Here is a 27,311-nt window from a genome sequence, read left to right on the forward strand (position 1 = left end):
ATATATATATATCAAATTAAACGGGTCACCCAGCGAGTACCTAACCTAAACCTGTCCAAACCATTTATTAAATGGGTTGGGTTCGGGTTGATATGTTTATAAATGGATCACCTTCTACTAAATTCAAATCCGATTTTAACAGAAGGGTCACGAGTCATCCATTGGGTTTTGACCCGTTTTTCCACCCCTAGTCAATAGTGTTTTTATGTCCAAATTGAAAAACGTTGGAAGGACCAGTTTTTGGACCCATCAATTTGAGAACTAAAGTTCCATCCCAATTGTTTTTATGTAATTTTAATTAAAATAATATTAAATTCACGAAAAAAAAAAAAACTCCATTTGAAAATGGGGGAAGCAAATCCCATTGATGTTGGAACTTTTTTAACTACCAGCAACGCACAACTGGCCGGGGGTTAGAACAAAAAGCATAAATGATCGTTGACTCGTAGACGAACCCTTTGACTTATAGTTGCACTTTTCATTTACTCCACCCCTATTACTTCCTGTTTTCAGTAATCAAAACAATTTTCCAGAGCGCACACAAACAGGACGTTCTCTTCAATTTTTCATCTCATAAGATCATGCAGATCCGCCATGGATGAACCTTTTCTTTCCAAGACATCAGGAGCAGAGCCTTCCACCCCCAAACAACCAGCAGTGTCAATCAGGCAATTCCCCTCCTCTGGCTACCTCGACCTTGGCTCATTCCGGCGGCAATCCACTGCCCACCTCTTCACCTCCGATGCCATCATCCCCATCATCACAACCCCAAATTCTTCTTCCCTCCTTAACCTGGTAACCAACCTGAACAGGAATCGAATCCTCAGTCGCCGCTCACACTCTGCCCCCTCTGTATTCACCGATGCAAAACAAGCATTACCTGATTCTTTTGACCCGACACCGCCCAAAAAATCCGCTCCCTTCATTGTCCGGCAGGCCTTCATCGGCGTGGTCCTGTATGCGATTGCTGGGATTGCCATATACTGGGCGAAAAGTGGAGGCTTCAAAGTTCATAACACCTACAAGCCTGTGGATGCCTTGTACTTCACTGTTGTCACTCTCTGCACCATTGGATACGGTGACATTGTCCCAGACACAACATTCACTAAACTATTCACCTGCATTTTCATCTTGGTCGGTTTTGGGTTCATCGATATTCTGCTTAATGGGTTGGTCACATATGTCCTCGACAGGCAAGAGGCGGTGCTGTTGAGCACCGTTGACGAGAATCAGTTCAACACAATGGTTCAAACATATATGATTGATAAAGAGAAGGGGAGAATGAGAATCAGAATGAAGGTGGGTTTGGCATTGGCAGTAGTCATAATCTGCATTGCAGTAGGAACAATTGCAGTTCATTATTTGGAGCAGTTGAGTTGGGTTGATAGTTTTTACCTGTCCGTGACATCGGTGACGACAGTGGGCTATGGAGATTATGCTTTCACAACAGTGAGGGGAAGGTGTTTCGCCATCATTTGGCTGCTGGTGAGCACACTGGCAGTTGCTAGAGCATTTCTGTACCTTACAGAGTTGAGAATCGACAAGAGGAATCGCCGGATTGCCCAATGGGTTCTTCAGAAAAAGATGACTCTGGGAGATTTGGTGGCTGCAGATCTCGATAATGATGGATCAATCAGGTACCTACTCATGATACTTTGAAATTGATAGAATGTCAATCCTATTGATATTGTGAAAGTTTTCTACCCCTTTTCTCCCATAACATATGCTCGTGTAGCTTACCCATGTGTCCTTCTGTAACAAATATTGCTGCTATTTTAAGTTTTCTAATATTATGTCTAGTAAAAAAGCAAATCATGAAAACACCTTTGTTTACATAACTACTTCTCTATTTCTATTGATGATTTTCAGTTTACGAAAAAATTAAAAATTAGAATTTATGATTTTCAATTATGTTGACAACTCATAGATGATTTTAAGCTATTTACAGAAAAAAATTGAATATTAATGTTTTTTCAAATATTTTGACAACTTACTACTAAAATACTGTATTGTTCAAAATTAACTTTTTTGAATTAAATCATTTATTTTATCCATATTTTTAAATTAAAATAAAAATAAAATCAGTATATAAAATTAAAATATAATTCAAGTAAAAATGTCTTTTTTTTAAAAAAAATAATAGTAAAGGCCATTACAAAATATTTTACTATATTTTAATTGTCATATACAATAAGATCATTCTCCTAAAGTGAATTTTGAAATATAATAATTAAGCAAATAATTATAATAATTTTTACTTTATACTTTTATTATTTTAATCTTTTTTTTTTTAATTGTATTTGATTCAAGGATAATAATGAGCATTTGTTTGATCAAAATTTTAATTTTATGTAGTTTTAGAAATAGTAGCCGAAGAGGCTGCTGGTTTTCAATATTAAGCTTTCGTTTCTAGTAATTTTTGAGTAGTACAAACGGCACCTAAATTCATATGCAATATTGGATTTGAAAAGAAAAACAAACAGCTAGTTTGCGAACAGAGTGCCGTCATCACCTGAGCTAACTGATACACAGATAGGGTTTCAAAACTCTGATATAAATACAACATAGAATTGCAAGATTAATATTCAAAACTATAAAACAGAATAGAAACATACAACTAAAAATTTGAAAAGGTCATAGTTTTTTATTTTTTTTTTTATTTTTTTAATTTTTATTTTCTTATGATCAACCATTGCAGTAGGCAAAACCAAGAGAATTCTGGAAGGCTGCAGGTTTAGAGAACTGGTTCATGCCTGTCTAATGATTTAATCAAATGTAATACAATGTAGGAGACAGTTCAGATTGTCTTTTACTATATTTTGTAAGAACATCAGGTTGCTAAACGAAAAAAAAGTAAAATCAACAAATTGAACATACCTCCAAGAAAAATAAATCCAAAAAGGAAAAGGCAATGGAGCTTCGAGATATGAGATTAGTAGCAGGCCAGTAACATAGTCCAATTGCGTTTATATTTTACGTTCAGCAAATTGCGTGCCATGGTAGTGAAGGTTTGAGTTTTGTTGACTTTACTGCTAACCATGATCTGGGACTCTTGACAGTATTAACTAACCATTTTTCTCCCTGTTTCATAGTCCAAAAGTCAATATTTAAACGGCACTCTGCAAAGAAACATTTATTGCGACTCAGTTTTTCTTTGAAGATTGCTAGTTCTTGATTTTCCGCGTTCCATTTTCCTTCCTCACTCAGTTAAGTTAATTTTGCATATTTTATACTTGGTTTTCACCCTGTTTACGAAACGCAGTAAATCAGAGTATGTTATATACAAGCTCAAAGAGATGGGAAAGATAGCAGAGAAAGACATTATGCAGATCTGCAACCAGTTTGACGCCCTAGACAACAGCAACTGTGGAAAACTTACCATCGCTGATCTCATGGGAAATGCTTGATCTCATGCTCAGCTTTTCACACCGGAGCAAATATGTCATCTCGACAACATTCTCTAGTTCAACTTTACACACAACAAAAACTACAGCCATATCTTTTTCGATATGCATGAAAGAAAGCCCAATGGTGTCATGCCCTTGATTTTCTGCCCAGAAGCAGAACTGGTTAGATGGTAGCATAGTTGGAATTATGAATCGTCAATACCTCAAATTAAATCAAAACGGATTGTCAGTGGCCTCATTTTTTCTTGCTAATTTTATTATTTACCATTCCTTAGTTTACTGGAGACCAGTCTTCCATCTGGCAATAGAAAATGAATATCATATATATGTATAATGCGTGGATTGCTATACTGATGAGAAGCAGCAGTTATGATCTCTCAATAGAGTTCCCATTTCCACTCCACTTTAGTTAACAGTTCAGTCTGGTTGTTCAGTTATAACTGAAGCATTCCTATTTTGTTCACCAAAACATGGTTTAACACACGATACCAAAAAACAAAAAAACAAAAAAAAACAAAAAAAAAACACACACACAGACGCACAATTTAGGGATGGTGAATGGTGAGGGCCAATGCTCATCTTGCCTCAACCAGGTTTACCATGAGCCTATAGAACCAATTCTCTTATTCTTTAGTGACTGCATTTTAGGCAAAATGAAGTCATGATAACTAAAAGACGAATATGGACACATAGATAGAAATTATAGACTACAGAGAGCTCGTGATAAACCTCATCGGCATTGATGCAAACAATAAATCATTAAATGACTTGAGAAACAGCAGTGCTATCTTTGTTATTTGTGACTCTTATACTTCTGTTTTGATAAGTAAAGAAGGAAAGAGGAAAAACATGAGGGGAGGCAACACAACAGGTTTTGTCGACGAGGAGCCTATGCTCGTTGATGAGGGAACAACAGAGATTCGTTGACGAAGGCTTTGAAGCTCGTCGATGAATAATTACCGAGAGTACAAAATTTTTAGACTTTTGGCATTGTCGACGATAGCCCTATATTCGTCAACGAAGGTTCGTCTTGGTCTCGTCGACGAGGCCCTGTATTCGTCGACGAGGGGCGCTTGGGCTGCGACAATTTTTCTAAATTTTGAATTTTTTGTACGTTTGGTGGTTGGGCAAATAGGGGGAAACCTTCGAAGAACTTCTATATATGTCATCTAGGTATATTTTGAGATGAGAGATGATCATTAGAGAAGTGTATTGTGTACATTTTGATTTCCTTAGTGAAATTTGTGTGCCATTGCTTCCGTGGATGTAGGCTTTGCCGAACCACGTAAATATTTGTGTTGATCTTGTTCTAGTTGGTTGTGTTATTTACATTTACTTCTTGTTGTTTATTCCACTGCGTATCTTCATTATATGATCCATATCACAATAAAATTGGTATCAAAGCGTAGTTGTTATGGCATTAGGATCGTATTCTGCAAGATTTGATGCTATCAAATTCGATGGAACCAAAAACTTCGGTTTATGGTAGAGGAGAGTGAAGGATATGCTAGTGCAACAATGAATGACTAAAGCATTGCTTGGTACTCAACCGAAAGGAATGGATGAGACAACATTGGTAGATTTGCAAGCAAAGGCAGCGTCGACAATATGCTTGTGCTTGGCCGATGAAGTTCTCTATCGGGTGATGGAGGAGTATTCTCCAACGGCTATCTGGCGAAAGTTAGAAAGTCGGTTCATGTCTAAATCCCTCAGTAACATACTTTTTCTTAAGCAGCGTTTATATTGGCTTAAGATGATAAAAGGATCTAATCTAGATCAACACATCAATGCATTTAACCAAATCATAAGTGATCTTATGAGAGTTGATGTGATATTTGATGAGGATGATAAGACTTTGATGCTGTTAAATTCTTTGCCATCAACTCATACCTACGAAAATCTTGTAACCACTCTTACGTGGGGAAAAGAAAGACTTGATTTGGAAGAAGTAACAAGTGTTTTGTTAAATTTTCATCAAAGGTTGAAAATATGTGATGAAGGAGAAGGACTTGGGGTAAAGGGCAGTAATGAGTGAGGCAAAGGAAAGTTTAAAAATGGGTCTAATAAAAAATTCCAGAATCAATCCAAGAAGAAAAAGAAAACCGGTATTATAAATGTAGTAAAAAGGGGCATGTGAAACCGGAGTGTCTAGATTAGAAGAAGGGAAATGATAATAAGCATGAGGGGATTTGTAGTGACCTGAAGAATTATGGTATTTAAAGAATGAAAGAAGGAGGAAAAGAAAATTGTATTTGGAATATTTAAATAGGGTCTCATCAACGAACACAGGGCGTTTGTCAACAAACACACTTGAGGGGTTTGTCGATGGGGACACGTGTCTCGTCGACGAGAAGATATTGAGAAGCTATATTCAGTTCTGAATTTCGTCGACGAGGAATAGGTGTTCGTCGACGAACTTCCTTCGTGGCCTCATCGACGAAGTGATGTGTCTCGTCGACAAAGGTCAGTGTATAAATATCCCTAAACTTGGATTTCAGCGCAGATTATTCAAGAAAATCATATTTTCTCTCTTCTCTTCAGTTTCTCTCCCTTCTCTCTAAGATTCTAGGTCCATTCTTTGTTGGATTGAGAATCCGAAGCCGTCATGACACTCATAGGGAAGTTCTCTTCAAGCCTACTGGAGTGGATCGTTGGTGGGGCTAGCTTGGACTCCATCCCAAGTTTTGGGTAAGACTTCTATTTAGTGTTTGACTTTCCTACAGTTGTAGAAAATGTAGTAGTCGAGGAAATACTGAAATTTTGTTCTGAGAGATATTGTTTTCAGGGTGTTGAATAGGTAACCCTGCAGGTGTAAGATTAAACTTTATAGGGGTTTTCTAGAAGTTGGGTAAGGGAATAAACTAAAGTAGTAATTTTTCATGAAAATTATTATTATTTAGTAACATATTTATGTTTAGAAAGCTTATATTATATTTAAGCATATGTATAGAAATGTATATTTGGGAAAATACTGCTGTACACGAGAATATGTATTTTTAGTATGAAAATGTCAGGATATATGATTTTAGTACAAAATTTAAAATTTCATTCAGTTTGTATGACATGAATATTATTTTACGCAAATTGTATTACGTTAAGTAAATTTTCCAGAAAAAGCATGTTTTAGTGATTTTCAGGAATAATAGAATAATACAGTACACTATGATTTCATAATACATGATAAACAATATATTTATTCGGATCAGTATGTATGTTATGTTTGGTGCAAGGCCGTGGATTATGCATGTTTTCGGCGCAAGGCCACAATTATGAATGTAATCGGCGCAAGACCACATTTATTTATGTTATTATAGAAATCAGAGAATGCTATCAATCTATTTACGTTAAAAAAAATATATTATCATGTGTTAAATGTTATTAGAACCTGGATGATTGTTTAGATCAGTTCTAGGAGCACGATACCGTAGCTATACAGTTCAGTTCAGACTTGTACTAACTGCCCCGACTAGTAGAGGGAGTGAGAGATGAATAGTCGATGTGGCTTTCAGTGTAGAGTTGTAGACATCCACCTGATAGTTCGGACTAGGGTGTGGCGGGCCCATCGTACTTACAAACATTTTTGACTCGGAAGTGGTCGGCCAGCCATTGTTGAGTCCTGCCTTCGGGCTGCACAATCCGTCATGGGGTAATACATGACATCAGCTAGCTATTCATCCTTGGTAAATTTCAGAATTACTAGTTATATCAGACGATTTATGAACAGTATGATCTAATAGAATTATGAAATTATATGTTTACTCAGTTATTCGGTGTTTTCAAGTATGTGACATGTATTGTATATCTATTATAGCACTAAATATTCATATTATCACACTGCTGTATTTAGTTTATTTCCCTTACTGAGAGGTGTCTCACCCCAGTTTAAATTATTTCAGGGAACACAGAAGGACTGGAGGATCGAGGCCGCCATTGAGGCAATGTTTGCCACCCCGCTAGGAGGTGAGTTCTTTGAGCTAGGATCAGTAGGTTTTTGTTGAAAGATCCTTGACGTATCTTTTGATGTTTAGAGGATGGTACATATACAGTATTATGGTGGATTGTAGATAACTCCGGTATTATATACTTTATGGTTTTGAGAATGTAATTTATTTTTACTGCTGCGTAGGTTTCCACCGTGTATGACAGGGGTATCCCCATTACCCACGGGTTCAGGTTGACTTTATTATATGACTAATTAGTGGTATCAGGGTGATTAATGCGATTAACTATATAGGAAATTAAGTAGATCGTTACAGTTTGGTGTCAGAGCCTAAGATGTTAGGTTCTGTAGACTCTAGAATGCAGCAGTAACAATACCAGAGTATAGGATAAGGGAATTTGAGGTCTGGTTTTGTGGTCTAAATGCAAAACTTCCATGATGGTTTGTGTGACTTTCCTGGGGTGATGATTTTAGGAAAGTCATGGTAAGCTATTAACGAGTTGGGTATCTAGGTTATAGGATTGAACCTTGAATTAAGATCAGGGGTGATAAATTAGTTTAATATATGATATACTAATTTGATGATATGTTACAATGATAGGGTCCTAAGTTAAATTTATTGTCTTTTTAGGATGGACCCTAGAGGTAGTAGCTCATATGCCGGTGGTAATGAGGGTGTTGGGCCCTCAGGCACTATGGGAGGTGATTCAGATGTAGTACTGCGCAGCGTGGCGCAGAAAGTCATGGCTGAAATAGCAGGAACTTTAGAGAGCTGGGTGGTTTGTCTGCAGGTGATGGTAGCTCAATTGAGAAGTTTATTAAGATGAATCCTCTGACTTTCTCAAGAGGAATTGATCCTATTGTTGCTAAAAACTGGGTCCAAGAGATTGAGAAAGTGTTTGTAGTACTGTAGTGTACCGAGGAGCAGAGGGTGCTGTCGCTATGTATAAACTGATTGGAGAAGCTCAAAGATGGTGGATGACAGTGAAACTCCTAGAGCAACATAGGATAGTGCCTATAGAGATGATATGGGAGCGATTTAAGGAGATATTTTTCGATAGGTATTTTCTAGCCTCGTCCAATGAAGTTAAGATAGAGAAGTTCCTGAATCTAAAATAGAGACAGCAGATAGCGTAGCAGTATGCAGCGAGATTCATTGAACTATCTCGCTTCATCCCGTACATTATTCCATATTAGACGAAGAAGGTAAGACAGTTTGTGTCACGACCTGCTTAATTTTCCCATTTTTTTTAATAATATATTTAAATCAATATCACAAAACTCAGCAGATCATAATCCACCTGGATCCGTGGGTACCAGGGATACATCAAAAACACATCACGGAAGCCTATGCAGCAAGAAATATAAATCATTAACACCTTATTATACCATACATCTCCATACCAGAGTTACTACAATCACTGTATTTATATGTACACAATACATAACCCAAAAGATATCTAGGGCCATCCACAAAATACATCTGACCCTATCAAAACACTTACCATTCTAGAAGGGCAAACCAACCGTAGTAGATCAACGGGGCTATACCCGCTCTCCTATCAGGGGCTTGAAATAAACTAATACCAGTGTGTGGTAACATGAGTATTCCGTGTTATACATATACAATATATAACATATTCAGTAAATTGTTATGTCAAATCTGGGAAAACATATATATCATCAAAACATGGCAGAACATACTACATTTTCATAAACATATATCCTTTCATATATTAATAATACAAAAATAATCCTAGTAGGTTAGCTGACTGTTGTCATGTATTACCCCCACATGATTGGGTTGTGTGGCCCGAAAGCGGGACCTGAAAATGGTTGACCGACCACTGCCAAGTCAAAAGTACAGTCTGTAAGTCTGATGGGTCTACCAGACCTGGTTCGTACACCAGGGACACTCACACACTTCTTAAGAACCACATTGACCATCCAATCTCACACCTTTCCGTACAGCGGCGTTAACACAAATATCATGATCATGATGACCATGGACACATAGCAATGGTACCCCATGCAAGTGCTAGCCTAGACCAAGCTAATCAGGTTCTGATATCATATAACATATACTGAAATTGTGATACATGGATATTTCATATCATTAATTATTAAATCAATCATCTCATTTTGCATATATACATATATCATGAAAATCATCGGCCCGTACGCTAGTATTTCACATTTTACCATAGTTCGGCCCGTACGTTGGCAAATTATATCCATAGCATAGCCCATACGTTGGCAAATCATTCCCACAGCTCAGCTCGTACATTGGCAAATCATACACATAGTTCGGCCCCTATGCCGACAAATCATACACATAGCTTGGCCCGTATGCCAGCAAATATATCAAAATATCGGCGCGTACGTTGGTTTTCTATTATAAAAATCCATATCGTTAACACATTCTCAAAAAACAGTATTTAATAACAATTTCTACTCATGCCATACTAGATAGGTTTTTCGTATATTTAACAAACCTTCATTTTCAGCAGTATTTCCCAAATATAAATCATGTATAAATAAATTTATTTCCTTGAAGTCAAATGCTATAATAATAGACATACATTTTCATAAAAATACTAGCTTAGTTTATACCCTTACCTGATTCCTGAAAAGCCCCTAAGAAAATCTGTCCCGCACCCGCAGGGTTCCCTTCTCAACACCCTGGAAACAATATTCCCCAAAACTAAAGTTCAGTGTTTCTACACGTACTACGCTTTCTACAACCGTCAAAAATCCAAATATTGAGTAGAAAGCCTTACCTCGGATTTGGGATAGTTTCCAACTCAGCTTCATTGATGATCCGCTCCAGCAAACTTGCAGAGAACTTTCCTAGGAGCATTGTGGTGGCTTCAGATCATCGAACCGGAAGAAAATCGGCCCGAGATCTTTGAGAGAAGGGTAGGGAACCGTATGATGAGAGAGAGAGAGAGAGATTTGGGGCAGAAAAATGAAGTGAAAATCATGTTTAACCCTATTTATAATGTGGGATTCGTCGACGAGCCACGTCACCTCGTTAATGAGTCATCTAGAAAGTTTGTCGACAAACTTCAACCCTCGTCGATGAATTTCAGGTTTCCACAAATGCTCTCTCGGTATCTTCTTTTCGACAAATCTTGTCTTCATCGACGAGCTCCTTTTATACCCTCGTTGACAAGTTCCCTGTGTTCGTCGACAAGGAGTTGAAAAATTCCTCAGGATTATCCCATCCAAAATGCAACGTCGTCGACTGCCTCCTTCTATTCCTGTTTCCATTTCCCTTTCTTTTTATTATCTAAATACCATTATTCTAGGGGTTGTTACATTCTCTCCTTCTCATAAAACTTCTTTCTCGAAATTTACTATTTACGTAACTCGTCATCCCTTAACAAGAAAAGGGTCTACTTATTTTATTACTTACCCTCACTTATGGCGGAAGAATACCGTGGTCACATTTCGAGTCTTGGGAGATTACATATACAAAAGAAAATTTATCCCAAAACTAACTTGCTACACTAATTAAGCCATTACATGTACCTGCAAAAGAAATATTACCTAACTACTTAAGTTTCTTGAAATAGTTGTGGGTACTTCTATTTCATTTGCTCCTCAGACTCCCAAGAAGCCTCTTCAACGGTATGATTCCTCCATAAAACTTTTACTTGAGGAATCTCCTTGTTACGTAACTCCTGTACTTTCCTATCCAGAATCTGCACTAGTACCTCCCTATACACCAATCAATCACTGAGCTCTAATTCACTATAACTGATGATATGGAAGGATCTGGGACGTATTTCCTCAACATAGCAACATGGAATATGTTGTGGATCCTGGACAACATAGGTGGCAAAGCTAGCCTATAGGCTACTGGCCCCACTTTCTCTAGAATCTCAAATGGACCGATAAACCTAGGACTAAGTTTACCCTTGTTGCTGAATCTCATAACCCCTTTCAGCGGAGCTATCCTAAAAAACACATGATTACCCACATCAAATTCCAGATTCCTGTGGCGATTATTAACATAACTTTTTTATTGGCTTTGAGCTACACTGATCATGTCTTTAATAAGCCAAACCTTATCACGCACTTGCTACACAAGCTCTGGCCCCAGTACTCGCCACTCACCCACTTCATCTCAAAATAAAGGAGAATGACATCTCCTATCGTATAGAGCCTCAAATGGTGCCATGCCAATACTGGTTTGATAACTATTATTATACGCAAATTCTACCAATGGCATGAACTGAGTCCAACTACCCCCAAAATCTAAGACACACACTTGGAGCATACCCTCTAATGTCTGTATCGTCCTCTCTGTTTGCCCATCCGACTGAGGATGGAATGCTGTGCTAAACGATAACTAAGACCCTAGTGCTTCTTGCAGACTCTTCCAAAAACGTGACGTAAGACGCGAGTCTCGATCTAACACAATCGATACTGGCACTTTATAAGAACGAACTATCTCTTGAATGTAGATCTCTGCTAAATGGTTAAGGGAGTAGCTGATCTTGATAGGTAAAAAGTGGGTGGTCTTAGTTAAATGACCAATAATCACTCACATGGAATTCTGGCCATGTAACGCCATCAGCAGTCCTGACACGAAGTCAATGGATATATGATCCCACTTCCACTCTGAGATAAATAATGGCTGCAACTGCCCTATCAGCCTCTGGTGCTCAGCTTTTACCTGCTGGCACGTCAGACACTGGGCTACATACTCGATGATCTCTCTCTTCATACCACTCCACCAATACGACTCTTGCAGATCCTTGTACATTTTCATACTACTGGGAAGGACTGTATACAAAGATCTGTGAGCCTCCTCCAAAATAGTCTTTCTGATCTCAGTATTGGCAGGAATACATAATCTGGAACAGAACCGCAAAGCCCCATCATCTAATATACTGAATTCCTCCCCCTAACCACTCTGTACTCTGTCTATCACCTCTACTAACTCTGGGTCTTCTTTCTGGGTGGCTTTAATTCATTCTTGTAGAGTAGGCTATACCACTAAACTGACAATGCACACTGGAGGATCACTCTCTACTAACTCTATGCCGAGTCTCTCCAGATAGGGGTGAGCATAATTCGGGGAAAACCAAATTAATCGAATTAATCGACTGAAATTGGTCGGTTCGGTTCGGTTAAAAAATTATATTCGGTCAGTTCGGTTATGCTTTCCAACATTTCGGTAAATCGGGTTTCGATTCGGTGAATGGAGAATATTAATTTGGTTAACCGATTAACCGAATTAATAATTAATTAAATTTTAAATATAAATTAGTAAATTAAAATCTGGTTATTCATTATTCTGGTATTCCCTCTCAGACTCTCAGACTTAGACTCACACTCTCACTGCTCTCAGAAGCCAAAACACAGAAGGCCCTCCCTCACTGGCAGTGAGTCACTGCCTCTTTCTTGCTCACCTGAGCTCGGTCCTTCACAGTCCACACCACCAGACTCCATCTTCACGCGATGCCATCATCTGTGTCCATCACCGTCACCATCGTCACCAACAAAGACTACACAGTCACTGCTCTCTGAAATCGGAAGGCCATCACTGAGTCATTACCTCTCTCTCGCTCATCCGAGCTCACTGCTCCACACCACCATCGCTATCGCTGTCCATTGTCACCAGCACACAAGCTCCCTCTCATTCTCATTTCTCTTCTCTCGCGCACATACCAGTTCACTAAGAAGTCAGAACCACCCTCGACTCCTCCTCATCGGTGTCAAGCTCGCCCGAGCCCAATCGTCTCCCTAACCACCTCTCCTCTGCGAGTCCGCATGAGTCTAGAATCTGGATAGTGGATACACCTTCCTAGCTTCTCCCCTTCCCTCACTTCTTGGTTAAATTCGGTTAACCGAATTACCTGAAAAAGAAATTTGGTCGAGTTCGGTTCAGTGAGGCCAACGGTTTGGTCGGTTCGGTTAACAGTATTCTTTAACCAAAATTTTTGGTTAATTCGGTTAATTAACCGAATATGGTTGAACCGACTATTTGCTCACCCCTATCTCCAGATCCATCATGATCGGATACTAGATCTCCATAGTTGCCAATATTGATTCCCTGGACTTCCTACTCAATGCATCAGCTACCACGTTTGCTTTCCTTGGGTGATAACTGATGGTACAGTCAAAATCTTTAATGAGTTCCAACCATCTTCTCTACCTCATATTCAATTCCTTCTACGTGAAAAAGTACTTCAAACTCTTATGGTTGGAAAAGATCTCACACCGCTCGCCATACAAGTAATGCCTTCAAATATTTAATGCATGTACAACTGTAGCCAATTCCAGATCATGTGTGGGGTAGTTCTTTTCATATTCTTTCAACTGCATAGATGCATACGCCACCACCCTACCATGCTACATCAATACATAGCCAAGTCCCTTTAAGGACGCATCATTGTAGATAGTATAACCCTCACCCCTAGATGGGATGGTCAGTACTGGCGCTATGACTAGCCTCTGCTTCAATTCTTGAAAACTATGTTCATAGCCATCATCCCATTCAAATCTGGAATTCTTCCTAGTCAATTGTGTCAGAGGCCCTGATAAAGCTGAGAATCCCTCAACAAAACGAAGGTAATATCCAGCTAACCCCAAGAAACTCCTGACCTCCTAGACATTTCTCGGTCTAGCCGAATTCACTATGGCCTCAACCTTATTAAGATCCATAGAAATATCGTCTCTAGATACAACATGCCCCAAGAACACGACCTTCTCAAGCCAGAATTCACATTTACTGAACTTGGCATACAACTTCTTTTCCTAAAGCGTCTGCAAAACCTGCCTCAAGTGCGTCTCACACTCCTCATAGCTCCTTGAATAGACCAGTACATCATCAATAAAAACAACAAAAAACTAGTCTAGATATGGATGAAAAATCCTATTCATCAAATCCATAAATATAGCAGGAGCATTCGTCAAACCAAATAACATAATAAGAAACTCGTAATGCCCGTACCTGGTCCTGAAGGCCGTCTTCGAGATGTCTTCTACTTTCACTTTCATTTGATGATAGCCGGATCTAAGGTTAATCTTCGAATACACCCATGTACCTTGGAGCTGGTCAAACAAATCATCAATACGGGGTAGAGGATACTTGTTCTTGATGGTCACTTTATTAATCTCCTTATAATCTATGCACATCCTCATAGACCCATCTTTCTTCTTCACGAACAGTACTGGAGCTCCCCATGGTGATATACTAGGTCATATGAAGCCCCTATCAAGTAGACATTGCAATTGATTCTTCAATTCTACCAACTCTGCTGGAGCTATTTGGTACGGTACTTTAAAGATCGGCGTTGTACTTGGAAGTAGATCAATAGGGAAATCTACCTCACGATCAGGTGGCAAGCCTGATAACTCATCTGGGAAAACATCTGTAAATTCCTTTATTACAGGCTTGTTAGCAAGTTTCAATTCATTCTCTAACATCTCCTTCACCAATGCCACAAGCCCTTGACAACCACTCAGTAGTAGTCTCCTGGCTTGGATAGCTGAAACTAGTTGAGGCGGGGATTCCACCCGTGACCCTACGAACTTGAATTCTGCTCGTCCCGGAGGTCTGAATATCACTTCTCATGCTCGGCAATCTATGCTGGCAAAATTAGTTGCTAGCTAATCCATGTCGAATATAACATCAAACTCGTGCATGTATAGCACTATCACATCAACAGACAAAATTTCCCCTTGAATATCAACTGAACAATCCTGGAGTACCTTACTACATCTCACTACAGATCTAGTTGGTGCAAACACTAACAATTTAACATCTAATGGTTGTGTTTCAGCCCTATATAATTTAACACGCCCCAAAGATATGAACGAGTGTGTAGCTCCTGAATCAAACAATGCAATAACTTTAAAAGAAAGCATAATAACTATACCTATCACCATGTCACTTGCCGTCTCAACCTCACCCGACATTAGAGTAAATAACCTAGTTGGAGCCATATTCCTCTGCTGGCCCCCACATTGTGCTTGATAACCTCCCCTGTATGGTCTGGGATCTGGAACTACATCTGGTGGGGTAGGACAGTCTCGTACCATATGCCTCGATCTACCACAGTGATAGCACACCACCCCTCATACTTGACACTCTCCCCAGTGTCTCCTTCCACAAGTCTAACAGACTGGAGGACCCTGTCCTGCCTGCACCTCGCGTCCTCCTGTCTCCTGTCTCCTGTCTCTGCCCTCTGCCATGATTACCTTTCCTCCACTGATTCTATCTAGGACCTTGTTGGTAGCCTGTAGATGCAGATCTCTTCCTCTGTCCCTGCTCCTTTGCATCGATACGCTCACCAATCTCTGCCAAGGCCACCCTGTCGACTAACTCAGCAAAGTCTTGGATCCGTAGCACCACCACCTGCTTAAATATACTCTGCCTCAAGCCTCTCTCAAACTGCCTTACCTTCTTCACTTCATTAGGAGCAATATACGGGGTGAAACGAGAGAGCTCGATGAAACGTGCCGCATACTACTTCACGGATAGCTGTCCCTACTTCAGATTCAGGAACTCTTCCACTTTAACCTGCTTAACAGTAGCTGGAAAATATCTATCGAAGAACAATTCTTTAAACCAGTCCCATGTCATGGCTATCAGAGTCACCTTCTGCTGCTCCAATAGTCTCACCCCAGTCCACCACCTCTCGGCCTCTCCTGTTAGTCTATAGGTAGCAAAGAGGACCTGCTGTTCTTCTGTACACTGTAGCACAGCCAAAACTTTCTCAGTCTCCTACATCCAGTTCTTACTGGCTGTAGGATCAACTCCACCTAAGAATGTCGTAGGATTCATCTTCGTAAACTTCTCTATAGTGCACCCATGGCCTGCAGATGGACTAGCTGCACCTAATGGCCCTGCTCCATCACTGCCACTCGCATGGGCACTACTTCCTCCTGGATCTATCTTGAAAACAACAAACACAACTTAGAAATCCCTTATAATTTACTCTCTTAACCTAGCCTCTTATCCCAATACTCTAAACTTATTTCTAATCCCCGGTCCTACATTCTAGGAACACAATCCGACAATAGCTTACTATGGTTTTCCTGAAATCGTCACCCCAGGAAAAACACAGAAACTACCATGGAAGTCTTGTATCCAGACTGTAGAACAAAACCACAAATCATTTCCTATACTCTGGTATTGTTTCTGTTACATTCTAAAGTCTACAGAACCTAACAACCTAGGCTCTGATACCAAACTGTGACGTCCCCCTTTTGGGCGTTGTCACTTAACCTTGTGGGCCTTGCACTCGTGGCAACTATGGCTACCTATCAGAGCACTCACTGAGATTGAGGCATTATGTATTGCCGTCTCTCAATTCAGCAAGCCCCCCGAATGGAGTCTTACTTCGCCATAATCATTCATAAGCGAGAGTTCCCGGGGATCGGGGTAACTACCCCTTTCCTCTGATACCAAGCTGTGATGACATGCTTAATTTCCTTTTTTTTTTAATAATATAATTAAATCAATATCACAAAACTCAGCAGATCATAATCCACCTGGACCCGTGGGTACCAGGGATACATCAGAAACACATCACGGAAGCCTATGTAGCAAGAAACATAAATCATAAACACCTCATTATGCCATACATCTCCATACCAAAGTTACTACAATCACTATATTTATATGTACACAATACATAACCAAAAATATATCTAGGTCCATCCACAAAATATATTCGACCCTATCAAAACACTTACCCTTCTGGAAGGGCAGACTAACCGTACTAGATCAGCGGGGCTTTACCCGCTCTCCTATCAGGGGCTCTTGAAATGTTTATAAAATTCAGGGTGAGACACCTCTCAGTAAGGGAAATAAACTAATACTAGTGTGTGGCAACATGAGTATTCTATGTTATACATATACCATACAGAACATATTCAGTAAACTGTTATGTCAAATCTGGGAAAACATATATATCATCAAAGCATGGCAGAACATACTGCATATTCATAAACATATATCCTTTCATATAATAATAATACAAAAACAATCCTGATAGGTTAGCTGGCTGTTGTCATGTATTATCCCCACATGACTGGGTTGTGTGGCCTGAAGGCGGAACTTGACAATGGTTGGCCAACCACTGCTAAGTCAAAAGTACAGTCTATAAGTCTAATGGGTTTGCCAGACCTGGTCCATACACCAAGGGCGCTCACACACTTCTTAAAAATCACATCGACCGTCCAATCTCACACCTTTCCATACAATGGCGTTAACACAAATATCATGATCATGATGACCATGGATACATAGCAACAGTACCGTGCAAGTGCTAGCCTAGACCAAATCAACCAAGTTCTGATATCATATAACATATACTGAAATTGTGATACATGGATATTTCATTTCATTAATTATCAAATCAATCATCTCATTTTGCATATATACATATATCATGAAAATTGTAGGCCCATACGCCAGTATTTCACATTTTACCATAGCTCGGTCAGTACGCCAGCAAATCATATCCATAGCACAGCCCGTATACTAGAAAATCATTTTCATAGCTTGGCCCATATGCATGAAAATCATACACATAGCTCGGCCCGTATGCCAGCAAATCATACATATAACTCGGCCCCTACACTGGTAAATCATACACATAACTCGGCCTGTATGCCAAAAAATATATCGAAATCTTGGCGCATATGCCGGTTTTCCATTATAAAAATCCATATCATTAACACATTTCCAGAAAACAGTATTTCATAATAATTTTTACTTTTGCCACACTAGATAGGTTTTTCGTATATTTAACATACCATCACTTTCAGCAGTATTTCCCAAATATAAATCATATATAAATAAATTTATTTCCCTGAAATCAAATTCTATGATAATATACATACATTTACATAAAAATACTAGCTTAGTTTATCCCCTTACCTGATTCCTGAAAAGCCCCTAAGAAAATTTGTCCCGCACCCGTAGGGTTCCCTACACAATACCCTGGAAACAACATTCCCTAGAACTAAAGTTTAGTATTTCTATGCATAGTACACCTTCTACAACTGTAAAAAATCCAAATATTGAGTAGAAAACCTTACCCCAGATTTGGGATGGTTTCCAACTCAGCCCCACTGACGATCCGCTCCGATAGACTTGCAGAGAACTTTCCCAAGAGCGTCGTGGTGGCTTTAAATCATTGAACCGACAAAAAATTGGCCCAAGATCTAAAAGAGAAAGGTAGGGAACCATATGAGGAGAGAGATAGAAATTCTACGTAGAAAAATGAAGTAAAAATCACGTTTAACCCTATTTATACTGCAGGATTCGTCGACGAGCCACGTCACCTCATCGACGAGTCCTGTAGAAAGTTCGTCGATGAACGTCAACCCTCTTCGATGAATTTTAGGTTTCCACAAATCCTCTCTGGGTATCTTCTCGTCGATGAATTCTGTCTTCGTCGATGAGCTCCTCTTATACCCTTGTCGACGAGTCCCCTGTGTTCGTCAACGAGGAGCTGAAAAATTCCTTGGGATTATCCCATCCAAAATGCAAGGTCTGCGTTCGTTGACGAAGTCGATTACCTCCTTCTATTCCTATTTCCATTTTCCTTTCTTTTTATTATCTAAATACCATTATTCTTCAGCTCGTTTCAGTTTGAAAGAGTTATGAGGAGAGAAATATATAAACAGGTGTCGATACTAAAATTGCAAGATTTCACTAAGCTAGTAAATAGGGCAACTATAGTAGAAGATGGAGAGCGATTGGGGGCTGAGGAGCTGAAAAAGAAAAAGAGATCCATGCCTTTTGGTTCTCAGCAGGGGATCATTCATGGTTTTTGGAAGAGAGGTGGCTACTATAGAGACCACAGGCAGGAGTCGGGGAGTCGTGGGTTTCAATGTATGCAGGCACTTCCATCTTGCTCGACTTATGGGAAGAGACACCCAAGTGAGTGTCATGTCAGGCGAGGTATTTGTTATCGATGTAGGGAGCCAGGGCATGTGATGAGAGATTTTTAGGCTCAGGTTGGTGCTACTCCGACTTCTAGACCTACTCGGGGAGGCTATATAACGCCACATGGAGACCAGCAAAGGAATATGGCTCCAGTCAGGATTTTTGCTTTGATGCTGGGTGATATTGAGACAGTTGGCGACGTGGTGACAGGTATGGTTAGCATGTTTTTGTTTAAAATTATTTCATTATTTGACTCATGGACCACACACTTGTTTGTGTCTATGGGGTGTATTAAATTGTGTGGGGGCAAAAACACAGTTATTAGACATCGAACTATTAGTGACTACACCGACCGGGTCAGTAGTGAGGTTTAGTAGGGTGCTTCATGGCTGTCCAGCTAATATTCAGGGGATAATTTTATCTGCTAATTTGATAGTGCTGGACATGGACGACTTTGATGTCATATTCGGCATGGATTGGCTAGCAGCTAACTTTGCTAGTATAGATTGCCATTTGAGAGAAGTGATATTCAGACCTCTAAGAAGACTAGAATTCAGGTTTATAGGATCGCGAGTTCAATCCCTACCTTAACTAGTTTCAGCTATTAAGGTGAGGAGACCACTTCTGAGTAGTTGTCAGGGATTCGAGGCCTCTGTGAAGGAAATAACAGGGAATGAATTGAAGCTCACTAATACACCAGTAGTAAAAGAATTTGCAGATGTGTTACCAGATGAATTACTAGGCTTGCCACTTGATCGTGAGGTAGATTTTCCTATTGATCTGCTTCCAGTAACAGCATCGATCTCTAAAGCACCGTACCGAATAACGCCAGTAGAGTTGGCAAAATTAAAAGATCAGTTGCAAGATTTGCTTGATAAGGGTTTTATACGACCTAGTGTATCTCCATGGGGAGCTCTAGTATTATTTGTGAAGAAGATAGATGAGTCTATGAGGATGTGTATAGATTATAGGGAAATTAATAAGGTGACAATCAAGAACAAGTATCCTTTGCCATGTATAGATGATTTATTTGACCAGCTTCAGGGTACACGGGTGTATTTTAAAATTAACTTCAAATCAGGATATCATCAAGTGAAGGTAAGGACAGAAGACATCTCAAAGGTAGCTTTCAGGACCAAATATGGGCATTATGAATTCCTTGTTATACCGTTCAATTTGAAGAATGCTCCTGCGATATTCATGGATTTGATTAATAGAATTTTCCACCAATATTTAGACCAGTTTGTTGTCATTTTTATTGATGAAGTACTGGTCTATTCGAGGAGCTATGAGGAGCATGAGATGCATTTGAGGAAGGTTTTACACATGCTCAGGGAAAAGAAGTTGTACGCCAAGTTCAGTAAATGTGTATTCTAGCTCAAGAAGGTGGTGTTTTTGGGGCACGTCATATCAGGGGATGAAATTTCTGTAGATCCTAGTAAAATTGATGTGGTAATGAATTGGGCTAGACTGAGGAAAATCCAAAAGATCAGGAGTTTCTTTGGGTTAGCTGGTTATTACCATCATTTTGTTGAGGGATTCTTAGCGTTTTCAAGGCCTCTAACACAACTAACTAGAAAGAACACCAGATTTGAATGGGATGATAACTGAGAGCAGAGTTTTTAGGAATTGAAGCAGAGGCTTGTCACGGCACCAGTGCTGATCATCCCGTCAGGGGCTGAGGGTTATGTTATCTATAGTGATGCGTCCTTGAAGGGACTTGACTGTGTATTGATGCAACATGGTAGAGTGGTAGCGTATGCTTCCAGGTAGTTGAAAGAATATGAAAAGAACTACCCTACCCATGATCTTGAGTTTGCTATAGTAGTATATGCATTGAAGATTTGGAGGCATTACCTATATAGCGAGCGATGTGAAATCTTCTCCGATTATAAGAGTCTAAATTACTTCTTTACTCAGAAGGAATTGAATATGAGGTAGATAAGGTGGTTGGAGCTCATTAAAGATTTTGACTATACTATCAGTTGCAACCAGGAAAAGTAGACGTGGTAGCTAATGTGTTGAGCAAGAAGTTTGTGGGACCAGTGTTGGCAGCTATGGAGATTCAGTATCCGATTATGATGGACCTAGAGAGACTCGGCATATAGTTGGTCAAAAGTGATCCTTAGGCATGTATTCCCAATTTAGTGGTGCAACCTACTCTATAGGAAAAGGATTAAAGTTGTTCGGAAGAAAAATCCAGAATTAACAGAGGTAATGTTCAGAGTACAGAATGGTCAGGGAGAGGAATTATGTATTACAGATGACGGATCTTTGCGGTTCCGTTCCAGATTGTGTTTTCCTGGTGATGCTGACATTAGAAAGACCATCCTAGAAGAGGCTCACAGATCTTTATACCCAGTTCATCTCGGCAGTACAAAAATGTGCGAGAGTCGTATTGGTGGAGTGGTAGAAGGAGATTGTTGAGTACATAACACAGTGTTTGACATGCCAGTAGGTAAAAGCTTAGCATCAAAGGCCGGTAGGTCAGTTGTAGCAACTTTTTATCCCATAGTGGAAATTGGATCAGATATCTATGGATTTTGTTTCAGGGCCACTGACGACATTACACGGCCAGAATGCCATTTGGGTGATTGTAAACTATTTGACTAAGACTGCCCATTTCTTTCCTATCAAGATCAGCTACTCCCTTAGCTACTTGGCAGAGATTTATATTCGAAAGATAGTTTATTCTCACGGAGTGCCAGCATCTATAGTGTCAGATCAGGACCCGCGTTTCACGTTACGATTTTGGAGGAGCTTGCAGGAAGCTCTAGGGTATCAATTATCTTTTAGCACGATATTCCATCCTTAATTAGATGGGTAGACTGATAGGATGATATAGATATTAGAAGATATACTTCGAGCATGCATGCTAGATTTTGGGGATAGTTGGACCCAGTTTATGCCGCTGGTGGAGTTTATGTATAATAACAGTTATCAAGCCAACATTGGCATGACACCGTTTGAGGTACTTTACGATAGGAGATGTCGTTCTCCTTTATATTGGGATGAGATGGTGAGTGGTGAGTTGTGGGGCCAGAGCTAGTACGACGAGCGTATGATAAGGTTCGACTCATCAGAGATAGAATTAGTGCAGCTCAAGTTGATAGAAGAGTTATGCTAATAACCGCCACAAGAAATTGGAGTTTGATATAGGTAATCATGTGTTTTTGAAAATAGCTCCTTTAAAAGGGGTTATGAGGTTCGGAAGGAAAGGTAAACTTAGACATACGTTTATTAGCCCATTTGAGATTCTAGAGAAAGTGGGGCCGATTGCCTACATGTTAGCTTTACCACCTATTTTGTCCAAGATGCACGACGTATTCCATGTTTCTATGTTGAGAAAATACGTCCTACCCTTCTCATGTGATCAGTTATGGTGAATTAGAGTTTAGTGATTCACTAGTTTATGAGGAGATACTAGTACAAATTCTGGACAAGAAAGAGCAGGAATTACGTAATAAGAAGATTTCTCTAGTAAAGGTTTTGTGAAGAAATTGCGCAATAGAAGAAACTTCTTGGGAGCTCGAGGAACAGATAAGGTAGAAATACCCGCAATTGTTCCATGGGATTTAGTTATAACCAGGGAAAGTGTAAGTGATTGTGTAATATTTCTTTTGCAAGTACATATAGTAGTTTAGTTAGTAAGTAGTCTTTTGGTTTTGGGAGAACTTTTCTTTTATGTATGTAATCTCCCAAGACTCTGAATGTAACCACGGTATTCCTCCGCCATAAGTGAGGATAAGTAATAAAATAAGTAGATTGTTTGTTTTCAAAGGATGATGAATCATATGAACAACAAATTTCGAGGACGAAATTTTATAAGGAGGGGAGAATGTAGTGACCTGAAGAATTACGGTATTTAAATAATGTAAGAAAGAGAAAAAGGAAATTGTATTTGGAATATTTAAATAGGGTCTCATTGACAAACACGGGGCATTCATCGATGAACACACTTGAGGGGTTCATTGACAGGGACACGCGTCTTATCGATGAGAAGATACAGAGAGGCTATATTCAACTCTGAATTTCATCCACGAGGAATAGGTCTTTGTCGATGAACTTCCTTCGTAGCTTCGTCGATGAAGTGACGTGTCTCGTCGACGAAGTCTAGTGTATAAATATCCCTAAACTCAGATTTCAGTGCAAATTATTCAAGAAAATTAGATTTTCTCTCTCCTCGTTGGTTTCTCTCCTTTCTCTCTAAGATTCTGGGACCATTCTTAACCGGATCGACGATTCGAAGCTGCCACGAAACTTATGGGGAAGTTCTTTTCAAGCCTGCTAGAGTGGATCATTAGTGGGGCTAGCTTGGACTCCATCCCAAGTTTAGGGTAAGGATTTTATTTAGTGTTTGACTTTCCTACAGTTGTAGAAAATGTAGTAGTCGAGGAAATACTAAAATTTTATTATGGGAGATGTTGTTTTTAGGGTGTTGAACGGGGAATCTTGTGGGCGTAATACTAAACTTTATAGGAGTTTTTCTAGAAGTCAGGTAAGGGAATAAACTAAAACAGTAATTTTCCATAAAAATTATTATTATTTAGTAGCATATTTATGTTTAGAAAGCATATATTATCTTTAAGCATATGTATAGAAATGTATGTTTAGGAAAATACTGTTGTTACACAAGAATACGTATTTTTAGTATGAAAATGTCAGGAAATGTGATTTTAGCATAGAATTTTAATTTCATTCAGTTTGTGTGGCATGAATATTATTTTACGCAAATTGTATTACATTAAGTAAATTTTCCAGAAAAAGCATGTTTCAGTGATTTTCAGAAATAACAAAATAATACAGTACACTATGATTTCAGAATACATGACAAACAATATATTTATTCAGATAAGTATGTATGTTATGTTCGGCGTAAGGCCATGATTGATAGCCGGCGAAGGCCATGGATTATGCATGTTTTCGGTGGAAGGCTGCAGTTATGAATGTAATCGGCGCAAGGCCACATTTATTTATGTTATTACAGAAATCAGAAAATGCTATCAATCTATTTACGTTAAATAGTATATTATTATGTATTATATATTATTAGAACCCGGAAGATAGTTTAGATTAGTTCCAGGAGCATGGTACCGTAGCTATATAGTTTAGTTTAGTTCAGTTAAGACTTGTGCTAACTGCCCCTGCTAGTGGAGGGGATAGGAGATGGATAGTCGATGTTGTTTTCAGTGTAGAGTTGCAGACGTCCACTTGGTAGTCCGGACCAAGGTGTGGCTGGCCCATCGTACTTACAAACATTTTTGACTCGACAGTGGTCAGCCAACCATTGTTGGGTCTTGCCTTCGGGCTGCACAACCCATCATAAGGGGTAATACATGACATCAACTATCCATACTAGGTAAATTTCAGAATTTCTAGTTATATCAGAGAATTAATGAACAATATATTTAATAGAATTATGAAATTATATGTTTACTCAGTTATGCTATTATTGGTGTTTTCAAGTATGTGACATGTATTGTATATCTATTATAGCACTGAATATTCATGTTGCCACACAGTTGTATTTAGTTTGTTTCCCTTATTAAGAGGTGTCTCACCCTAGCTTAAACTATTTCAGGGAACCCAGAAAGACCGGCAGATCGAGGCAACCATTGAGGCAGTGTTTGCCACCCTGCTAGGAGGGTGAGTTCTTTGAGTTAGGATCAGTAGGTTTTTGTTGAAAGATCCTTGATGTATCTTTTGATGTTTAGAGGATGGTACATATACAATATTATGGTGGATTGTAGATAACTCTGGTATTATGTACTTTATGGTTTGGAGAATGTAATTTATTTTTACTGCTGCTTAGGTTTCCACTGTATATGGCATGTGTATCCCCGTTACCCACAGGTTCAAGTTGACTTTATTATATGACAAATCAGTGGTATCAGGATGGTTAATGTGATTAACTATATAGAAAATTAAGCAGATTGTTATATGATTTATAAATCTATGAATGTTGTTCAAGAAGAAGCTTTAGTGGATGAGGATATTCTATAGGTTTCAGAGGAGTCGGATAATCTAACGAACTCTTGGATACTTGACTTGGCATGTTCTTATCACATGACTCCAAACAAGGAGTGGTTCAACACTTACATGTTAGTAAATTCTAGATCCGTTCTTATGGGTAATGATGCTTCTTGCAAGATCGTTGGCATAGGAAATGAAAAGATAAAAGATTTTTGATGGTGCTGTAAGAACATTGTGCAATGTAAGACATATACCTGAGTTGAGAAAGAGTTTGATATCTCTTGGTACTTTGGATTGTAATGGCTTTAATTACAAGTCCAAAGGTGGAGTCTTAATGATATGGAAAGGTAATTTGAATGTGATGAAAGGGCAGAAACTATATGAGAATATTTACACGTTGCAAGGAACTACCGTTGTAGGTGGAGTTGCAGTCATGGATGCTGACTCAGATGAGACCATCTTTAGCATATGCATCTTGGGAATATGGTAGAAAATGACATGAAATAACTACACGAGAAAATTTTTGAAAGGTTTAAAATCATGTCAATTGGAATTCTACAGATTTTGTGTTCTTGGAAAACAGAATAGGGCAAAATTCAATTCGGCTACTCATAAGACGAAAGGAATTCTTGACTATGTGCATTCAAACATTTGGGGTCCACTTAGAGTTACATCAAAGGGTGGACATGTGTACTATGTGAGTTTCATTGATGATTACTCACGGAAGGTTTGGGTTTAGTTCATGCGTAAAAAATCTGGTACGTTTGCCAAGTTTAAGATTTGGAAGGCTGAAGTGGAAAACCTGACAGGGAGGAGAATCAAATATTTAAGGTCGAATAATGGGACTGAGTACGTTGATTCTCAGTTTTTGGAGTTTTGTGCGGAGCAGGGCATCAAGAGACATTTTACAGTTTGCCAGACACCTAAACAAAATGGTGTGGTAGAATGGATGAACCGAACTCTTACTGATAGGACTTGGTCTCTTAGATTGAATGTTAGGCTACAAAAGAATTTATAGGTCGAGGCAGTTAGCATGGCTTTTTGTCTGGTTAATTGATCACTAAGGGCATCACTAGCGGGTAAAATGGCTGAAGAGGTTTGGACGGAAAATGCAGTAGACTACTCTGAATTGAAGATATTCGGATTTCCAACCTATATATCCATGTGTCTATTGAGGAGAGGTCTAAGCTTGATCCGAAGTCTCGTCGTTGTATCTTCTTGGGATATCCATAGGGTGTGAAGGGGTATAAGTTGTGGGATCAAGTGGCAAATAAGGTGGAGATCAGTAGAGATGTAGTCTTTGATGAGAAGGCTATGGTGAAGCGTACTCAAGAGTTTGATGAACAGAAACTGGAGTTGGAAAACTGGGGTAGTGATGAACATGTTGTGCAAGTGGAGTTGGAAGTTTAGCGTAACAAAAATGATTATGGTCCCGTGGTTGCAAGGAGCTCTAGCTTGGGAAACCAACAAGTTGACGATATTCCTATATGGAGATCCGGATGCACTATCAGGCCTCCATCAAGGTATGGTTTTGATGAGTTAGTATCTTATGCTTTCCTTACTTGTTGCAATGATCCAACTCCTTTTCAAGAGGCAGTGCACGACCAGGAGAAAGGTAGGTGTATGGGAGCGATGATTAAGGAGATAGAATCATTACATAAGAACCTAACTTGGGATTTGGTGGAGCTTCCAAATGAGAAGAGACCTATAGGTTGTAAATGAGTATATAGGAAGAATGAGGCAATTTCAGAAAAGGAAGGAGAGAAATTCAAGGCACAGTTGGTGGCAAAAGAAAACTCATAGAAGAAGGGAATAGATTATGATAAGATTTTTTCTCTAGTGGTCACATACTTCTATCAGAATTGTGTTGAGGTTGGTAGCTCATTACAATCTTCATTTAGAACAAATGGACGTGAAGATAGCATTTCTTCACGGTGACTTGGAGGAACAAATCTACATGGTACAGCTAGAGGGATTCGTTGAACTAGGAAAAGAAAACTTTGTTTGCAGGTTGAAGAAATCTATTTATGGGCTGAAACAATCTCCAAGGCAATGGTATAAACGGTTTGAT

At 39.2% G+C, this 27,311-nt stretch overlaps 1 protein-coding gene across 2 annotated transcripts; it reads left to right on the top strand.

The window, feature by feature from the left end:
- Positions 1-372: 372 nt before the first annotated feature.
- LOC131149370 (two-pore potassium channel 3-like) lies at positions 373-24,955 on the top strand. Of its 2 annotated transcripts, XM_058099765.1 has the most exons (3): positions 511-1,637; positions 7,304-7,367; positions 24,849-24,955. In XM_058099765.1, the coding sequence occupies exons 1-2, from the start codon at positions 595-597 to the stop codon at positions 7,362-7,364; spliced, it is 1,104 nt and encodes a 367-aa protein (XP_057955748.1). In that variant the 5' UTR covers positions 511-594; the 3' UTR covers positions 7,365-7,367; positions 24,849-24,955. The 2 variants fall into 2 exon arrangements, with proteins under 2 accessions (XP_057955747.1, XP_057955748.1); XM_058099764.1 differs by lacking the exons at positions 7,304-7,367; positions 24,849-24,955 and adding an exon at positions 3,263-3,810 and having other exon boundaries at positions 373-1,637.
- Positions 24,956-27,311: the final 2,356 nt, after the last annotated feature.

This window comes from Malania oleifera, chromosome 2 (assembly GCF_029873635.1).
Source record: "Malania oleifera isolate guangnan ecotype guangnan chromosome 2, ASM2987363v1, whole genome shotgun sequence".
NCBI classification, from domain to species: domain Eukaryota; kingdom Viridiplantae; phylum Streptophyta; class Magnoliopsida; order Santalales; family Ximeniaceae; genus Malania; species Malania oleifera.

Bases quoted from the DNA above. Each gene is read 5' to 3' on its own strand.
- LOC131149370 (XM_058099764.1), top strand. From the start codon at position 595: ATGGATGAACCTTTTCTTTCCAAGACATCAGGAGCAGAGCCTTCCACC. The intron at 1,638-3,262 runs GTACCTACTCAT...TACGAAACGCAG, and splicing joins GATAATGATGGATCAATCAG to TAAATCAGAGTATGTTATAT.